The sequence below is a fragment of the Dermacentor albipictus genome, chromosome 1, assembly GCF_038994185.2.
Source record: "Dermacentor albipictus isolate Rhodes 1998 colony chromosome 1, USDA_Dalb.pri_finalv2, whole genome shotgun sequence".
In the NCBI taxonomy this organism is placed as follows: Eukaryota; Metazoa; Arthropoda; class Arachnida; order Ixodida; family Ixodidae; genus Dermacentor; species Dermacentor albipictus.
The window spans coordinates 468,917,059-468,925,018 of record NC_091821.1 but is presented as its reverse complement, the minus strand read 5'-3'; the positions used below and the strand labels follow the sequence as shown (position 1 = coordinate 468,925,018).

The window sequence follows — 7,960 nt, the reverse complement described above, 5'->3', positions numbered from 1 at the left end:
TTTCTTCTGCTTCTGGCAGACACTGGGTGCAGTAGTAGCGCTAATACGTGTTGCTTCCGTCTGCTCCTCGCAGGCACATAATGTGCTTGTAACTTAAAACTTGGAGTACTGCCAATGGTGGCAGTCAATGTCTTCATTTTTTTTACTCCCGACTTACTCATGTGCTTGTAATTTGTTTAAACGTTTGGATTGGAGCGGACACGGAGTTCTGCGCTACTGAAGCGTTACTGCGCAAAAAAAATGTTTTGTCTCATCGAGGAGGTATCCCCCGGTATTCGTTATGCGCTCCGTTTGGAACGGTCGGCGCAGCCATGCCGTCCGTCATACGAACGCCTCGTGGTCCGACCCCGGTCGCAGAGGGTCCACGGCCAGGATCTCCATGTCCGCGTCGCAGATCTGAGGTAAAACGTAAACAGAGGAGGTGCCCGTTGACAAGAGCAGCATAACTGTCAAAAAGTATCGGTACCAGAAAACGTGAGGTTTATTTACGAACATGCAGCTGAGGGTGTAGTATCCCTTGCGGCACATGAATGCAGCCTTGCGCTCACCCTTGGGTGTGATAATGACTATGAGGCTGCCATCGATGCATCCGGTGAAGCCGGGGATAGCACCACGCCAAAAGAAACCCTCATTCACGACTGCCTTTTCCTCGGCCGTCTTCAGAAAATGATCCACTTCATGCGGGCCCCTGCGTTCACGACAGCCTCTGCGACGCGTCGCACGCATTCGCTGACCGTCGACTGCGACACACGGATTGTCTCCTCGCTGCCAATGGATGATTGGAAGCTCCCGCTGGCAAAGAAGCGCAGCGCACACAACACCTTCAGCTCCACGGACAGTCCCGTCGCTCGCTCCGCTTCTAGTTCCCCCGCCAGTTCCTCGCACAGCAACCGCACTGTTCCCTTCGAGAGCGAAAATCCCGTCGAAAATGGTCATCCGGCATGTCAAACGCGTCGTCTGGCTCTCCGTGTTCACGTCGGCGACGGCGGAGGGCCACGGCCACAGCGATGAGAGGCGCAGCCATTTTTTGTTCCTTTGGAAACGACCTTGCCTCTGGCCATGCCAAAAATTTATTCCTTACGTTCCACCTAATAAGTGCATCAACGTCACTTTGACGTTTCTGGTTTTTGCGGGTGCCTGACGTCGCGTGATTGACATAGAAAATGGGCGCGGCCCGGTCATTTTCGACCAATGAATGCGCGATGATGGCGGCAAAAGGCATAAAAAAGGTAATAGAATTCCTACAAAATCGCACCCCTGAAGGGTCCATGTAATTGTTGTCGCAACGAAAGCATTGGTGTCCAACTGGGGCGCGATCGGAGATATTTTGTTCGCTGCGCATTCTGTTCAGTTGCTGCAACGTCACAAAGTTGCAGTATGCAAAATTTGTGACAGCGGGGCGGAGAGAGCAGCCAATCAGGAAGCGGTGACCTCCCCGGAAGTTTACTTCCGTCGTTTGTCGTCTGCTTGCAAGCAGTATACTACAAAACCAAATGTTTCTCGTCTTCCAAATGAATTAAATCTTTATCTAAAAAAATGTATTTTTCTTCTCAAGCCCAAACACGTTTTCAAATAGTAGTACGTGTGACTACTGCAATTTATAACTACAAGGTTCTTTGCGTCGTCCCTAGGTGGTGTCGCGCACAGCGAGAAGGAAAAAGAAAAAAAAAACGACGGGAAGAGTGGCGCACTTTCCAAGAGGCAACGACAACATCCCAGTGGCTCGCTGGCACCGATGATGTTGTCGATTTCTCTGTGCAACCAACGAATTATTTGTTTCGAGAAAGAAAAACGACGCCGGAATTCACTTTCTGTCATTTCTTCAAACGCGTTTCGCAAACGTGCCATTCTGCAGCCGCAAAGGCCACCTGTTGGATCCAATCCAATCCACCAGACGCGCCATGCGAAGCCGTATGATCGCTCCAAACTTCTCAACTCCCGTCGCGTTCGGACGAAATGCTCGGTGGGCGGATGATTGACAGGAGCGTGTCGTCATTTTGACGTCACCAAAAACGGGGCGGCGCCCCGCGGCTGGCGACGTCGGCGCGGAGTAGGCCAATCGCGCGCGCCGGTAACCGAACGAACGCGCCGAACAACCATCTCCGATCGCACCCCTGAACGCCGCTGAACGTTCCTTCTGGTTATGAAGTCGCGGACAGGCGAGCGTGTTGAGGAGCCTGGCGGGTTTTTCTACGCACCCGCCATTATTCACGCCCCAAATCTCACTAAGGTATCTCCAAAAGTGGTGGCGCAGGAATACCGCCCAAGCTGTAAGAAAGCATCGTTCAGCTTCAAGAACCCGTGAACATAGGCTCCATAGCCTTGCCTACGGGTTAGTGCATGGTTGCAGTGTAGCGCAAGTAGCTTTCATCAAGCCGAAAAACAGTGCTTGTCAAAGCACTGAAAAATTGAAGTAAAATAAGACGCTGGCCGGCGGCTTGGAGAATCGGCATCTCATCGACATTAGAAGTCGACTGACCAGGAGTAAAAAAAAGGTATCGCAGTTCCGCCGCAAAGGCAAAGCAACGATTGCGATAGTAAATTAGTAGATAGCGGTAGGAAGTAAGGATAGTATTTTAATCGGCCGTATAAACTTGTAAACATTCGTTTACTAACAAAATAATGACAGAATGCGTAAGGGTGACTCAACGAGGACGTAGAAAGAAACATACACCCGGAGACAGCGCTGACTTTGTGTGTCTGCTACTGTCTACGTTCATGTTGAGTCGCGCTTACACATTCTATCGTGGATTCAAAGCCACTGGCCCGTGAACGTGTTAGCTCGTCAACTTAATTAACCAGCACGGTGTCACGCGCGCATAGGTAAACATGAACACACATGGCTCGATGACAGCGGAAACTGTGTTTGAAAACGCTGTAGTTAAGAATTGCGGCAGGAGCCGCGGGCAATTGACCTCCGTGCATATGTCGTTTCAACGCAGATGAAACGTCGAAAGCACGGCGCATACGAAGCTGCTGACACTACGCGCACTCGTCAAACATCGCGGCTCGCTTTGAAGATGAGGCCCGCGCGGGCGCGTACTTTAGCCATGTCGCAGACCGCTTTCAAGTCACGCGGCAACGCGTCCCTACGGCGTCCGCGATTCGCGCGACCAAAGCCGCTGAAGACGTCGCGGTTGTCTCCACTCTGGACGGAGCGGCGGGCGAGGAGGACATCGAAGCGCCGTAGCAGCTGCCGCAGAAGAACGCCTTTTCATTTTCAGTGAACACTTTCACTCATATGGAAACTCACGGCGACGCCGACAGCAGATATCGACCTGGGGTATGCATATAATTGCTAGAGCAATAAAAATTGTCTGAGGTTAAACTCTTGTAAACCTAGTCATCACGTGCCAGAGGTTTGTTTGGCTTAGTTTTGCAGACTATTCACATAGTTTTTCACTAAAGTTAGGCCACAGTCTTTCACACGCGTTACACAACCTGCCGAACGTGTTGTCTATGAAGTCGTGATGAAACTTGGCAGTCGCAGTCGAGCTTGCAACGAGCTGAAGGGTGTGGTTAGGCAAACGTTCGTTGTGGGTGCTGTTGCTCGTAGCCACAGCTTCGTCTTCGTCTCCTTGTTCGTGTTGCTGAAAGACGGTGGCAGTAGCTTCGATCTCGGCAGGCTTCCGCGCTCGGTAAGCTTCTCTATAGCGTGCTAACTTGGCCTCGCTTCGCTCCGGTGCTTGAGCAGTCAACTTTTTGCTTGAGATTTCAAACCTACCGTCTAGCTATATCTACTGGATGAGCGGATTCAGCCTGTCGCTTGCGCTGAAGCGCACACACGGACTGCCCAACCGGCGCACAATCCTTGGCGAGAGCTATACGATAGAGACATTGAACAAGAGAGGACACTCGGCGAAGTTTGGCAACAGGGAAAGACATCACGGCTAGTGTTAATGTCATCCGTTAGTTGACGCGAAGATAGGGAAAAAAAAGAATGCTATAGGAACTTATGGACAACGTTTTATTTCTGTTTTATTCTTTCTCGCTCAAGCTAAAAGGTTGTGCGTATAAATGAACTTATACTTAAAGGTTTATTTTTCTTGCGTGACCTAGCGACAAGCTAATGGCACGCCAGGCCGTCAGGCACGACAGTTGCATGCGTCATGCGCCTGCGGGAATACCGAAGCCAGCAAGGCCGGTTGCGCATGTGAAGTTCGCCTGTTCGGCGACCCGTATCTTTTGGATGTAGCGTGTTTGTCGGGCTCCCAGCGTATTCTTGCGTTCCTTGCGCGATTCGGCGCGGTACAACTGCACTATTGGACAACGGCAAGGTGAAAAATTTTGGTTGATAGTCTGCGACGCGTTTCAGGCAATTTCGGCTTTTACGGTACGGAACCGTGACTTGTGACGCAGTTGGCGAAAAACAGCTAGGCCGTCCTAGCGTAGTTAATTTGAGATATTGACTCGAACTGGGAAGTGTTTTCGACGCTTTCTATAAGCGCCACTATTATAATTAGTTCGGTAGTTATTGGCCACGCTCCACAAGGACGTCGGCCGTGTAGCGCAGTTAGAATGAATCACTGTGTGATATTTAGTGGCGCAAGGGCCAGATATGGCCGAAGAGCGCCATGCCGGTGTTAATTAGTTCGCAGTAGACTGATGAGTTCTGTGAAGATGATGGGACGTGGCTGTAAAAGGTCCACAAATAGTTGCTGTAAATTGCTTAACATCGACCTGTAATAACGTTATTGTAATGACTAATGGCCTGTACAATGAGCATTAAGATGCTTTGCGAAAGAATGATGAAATATACGAAATATGTCAGGTGCTAAAATTGGCTAGAACACTACTGCCTCACCAGAGCCCTTGAAACACAACGGCGTTTGCATAGGCATTTGCTTTACAAAACAACTATCATAGCGGTATCCTCTGGAAAGAGAACTGGCTACGAATTTAACGGGCTTATAACATGCAGGACATCATTCAAGAAAGCGAGGACTTCTTTGGTGTTAAAAAGCTGTTCTTTATCAAGAAACATAGCATGGATGAAGAGAGACACAATAGCGCTTTGCAAGAGGAAAATGTTTCTTCCTGTCTCTTTTGGCTTCCTGACACTCCAGGAAGAAGTGGAGGACGATCATCCTGGCACTACATCTACCACAGGCCGGAGGCTCGTTAACAGTCAAGATAAAGTTATGAAAGCCAAATGTGTGTCCTATTCTTGATCTAGTGTATATGACATCTGTTCCTCATGTTTTCGGAGTTGGTGGCCAGAAACCGAACTTCGGCTTAATCACATGAAGCTGAATGTTCGTTTCAGCATCCAACAAGCGTTGCCAGTAGCTTCACAGTATGTTTCATAGGAAAGGATTCCTGTCTGGCAGGGACAGCTGCAGAACGAATACCTTGCGATGCTATTGATTTGGGGATTTCTTCCGCCAGCACATTACCTTCTATTCCTGTATGTCCGGAACCCAACATATAACTACATACCAACGAGATAAATAAATGTTGCACAAGATTGAGTATAGTTCAATAAAAACAGGATTTGTATGCTTTTGTAAAGACATTTACGTTTTTAAAACACACACGGAGTCTGTGAATGTTACTGTTCTGTCAAATTTTAATTTCTTTACATGTTTTAGCACAGACAGTACTGCATAGGCTTCTGCAGAGAACGTACTTGTTAGGCGGTTCAATACATCAGATTTACAAAAAGAGGTACCTACAGCAGCGTAAAATACGCCAGAATGTGATTTTGAGGCCTCTGTGTAGAATTCGGGGCAGGAGTATTTCGATTGAAGTTACCGGAAATGTATAGCAATTCCTAACTCAGGAGCGTGCGTTTTGACCTCTACAAAGGATACATCGCATTCTATCACCTGCCACACCCAGGGTACTAATAGCTTAGCTGGAGGCATTAGGTGATGTTCGAGAATTGGAAGATCCATTTCTTGGCTAAGTTCTCTCGCAAGCAGTCAGAAAAGTGGTCTCATAGAGAGTGTATCACGGAAAATGTGTTGCACACGTCAAGTCATTAACGGTTGTGGAACACGGATGTTGCTGCTTAGAATGCGGTTTGAGAAAATAGGTGAAACTGATGTGTGTTCTCTCAAAATGGAGTGACCGCTCATCTGAATTTACGTATAGACTTTCGACAGGGCTTGTTCTAAATGCGCCAATGGCCAGACGGATACCCAGATGGTGGGAGGGATCCAGCATCTTTATCGCGCTCGGGGCGGCAGAGTGGTATACCATGGCACCATAGTCCAATCGTGATCGAATTAGGCTCCTGTAAAGATTCAATATACACTTCCTGTCGCTACCCCATGTTGTGATGGATAGGATTTTAAGTAAGCTCATTGGTTTTAGACATTTCGCTTTTAGGTAATTTATGTGTGGAATGAAAGTAAGCCTTGTGCTCTTTGTTGAGAGGTATTTCTTGTCCTCGCAGTTCTATAAAAGGATCTGGAATCAGGCCTCTCTTTCTTTAAAGAGAACACTAACTTTTGTGGGGGCTTATTTTAAATTCAATTTTGTCTGCCCACTTAGGCATCTTCTTTAAGCTCTGCTGTACCTGTCTCTCACACACTGCAAGGTTGCAGGATTTGAAACCTATTTGTACGTCGTCTGCGTAGACAAAGAGGCCTGGAGCTGCTAAATGGAGCCAACGTGATATTGATGCTACCTTAGTTATATAACTGCACTGATGGGTACATTATTTCAACCTCGCGTGCAGCATCTTACGTCGTATTACATGTAAGCGCTCAGCCTGAGCCACACTTGATTTTACAGCGTGAGCTTTGATAGGCTCATTCTAATACGCGTTTCGGTCGGCGACTTTTCCCGCCGCCGGTGTCCCTCGTTGCTATCGCCAGGAATGAGAAAAAAGATACCCGGTTCCCGCCGGGATCCAACCCGAGCACTCTGCGCTGGAGTCAGCTACTCTACCACTGCGACACGCCAGTGCTTGCTGGCCGACGCGGAAACATAGCGTCATAGTGCGCGAGGAGTCACGCGGTTATCAAGGGGCTTAAGGGCCGGATTTTGAAATCCTCCTAACCTTAGACCGTTTCCTTACCTTCCGCAAGGAGCCCTCCATGCTACCTAAACGTTAGGCGCCCTCGGAAGGCCAACGCGAATTCTAAAAGCTTCCTTTCGCCTTCCCTGCGGAAGGAGCGCCTCGCCAAAGGAAGTGTAACGTTAGGGGCTTCTGGTTTCAAGATTACCCACAAAAAATGCGAAATATTTGTAATGAGTTGCCGAGACAAAGTGCCGGGACTGTTAAAATTGCATTTATACTTTTATACTGGGGCATAAATTACATTTCTTTGGTTAATAACGTAAAAATGGTTCGAAAATGATGCGCGTGGCAAGAAAGCAATCTCAGTCTAGCAACTATGGCAGCATCTGAGTTCGTTTGGTCAGGCGTCGCTTTTTTTCTTTCTTTGCGTGCGTTTTCTTTCGTGTGTGTGTGTATGCGTATTTGCCATGCCGGGCAAAGCATATTTTACGGAGGAAGAAAAAGACTTGTTCACGGAACTTCTACAAAGCTACAACAATGTGATTGAAAGCAAGAAAACTGATGCTGTGTCGCAGAACGCGAAGGCGAAAGCGTGGGAGCGGCTGTGCACAGAATGTAACAGCATGCCGCACGTGCGTCGACGCGAAGTAAAACAACTAAAAAAACTGTGGGATAACCTGAAACAAAAACTGAAAACAGCAAAGGCCCAGCAGATCAGAGACGTCATGGCCACAGGTACGTTTTCGTCTTTGTTTCCCATAAACGTTGCAAATATTTTCCCCCTGAAAACTTGCAAAAAGAGAGCGTAACGTATTTCAGGTGGCGGACGACCGCCTGAGCCGCTAGACGACAGGCTCACCCGAGTCGAGGCGCTCGTGCGGCACGTGGCGGTGCGAGTGCCGAACCCATTTGACAGCGACAGGCAGTCGCAGACGCCAGCCAGTGAAGCCGTTACAGACATTATTGGCAGCATGATGCATGAGACCGATT

At 48.5% G+C, this 7,960-nt stretch overlaps 1 protein-coding gene across 1 annotated transcript; it reads right to left on the bottom strand.

Moving 5' to 3' along the window:
- Positions 1-321: 321 nt before the first annotated feature.
- On the bottom strand, positions 322-7,048 carry LOC135909854 (putative nuclease HARBI1). The gene is made up of 4 exons (XM_065441895.1): positions 7,028-7,048; positions 735-902; positions 490-657; positions 322-396 (listed from the first exon to the last, which is right to left on the bottom strand). Exons 1-4 carry the CDS (start codon positions 7,046-7,048, stop codon positions 322-324), a joined length of 432 nt encoding a protein of 143 aa, XP_065297967.1.
- Positions 7,049-7,960: the final 912 nt, after the last annotated feature.

Excerpts from the sequence above, each read along its gene's own strand:
- LOC135909854 (XM_065441895.1), bottom strand. The coding sequence starts at position 7,048 with ATGGAGGGCTCCTTGCGGAAG. Across the intron at positions 903-7,027 it reads TGGAGGGCTCCTTGCGGAAG|GGAACAGTGCGGTTGCTGTG; the intron begins GTAAGGAAACGG and ends TCGCTCTCGAAG. Across the intron at positions 658-734 it reads TCCGTGTGTCGCAGTCGACG|ACGGCCGAGGAAAAGGCAGT; the intron begins GTCAGCGAATGC and ends CATTTTCTGAAG.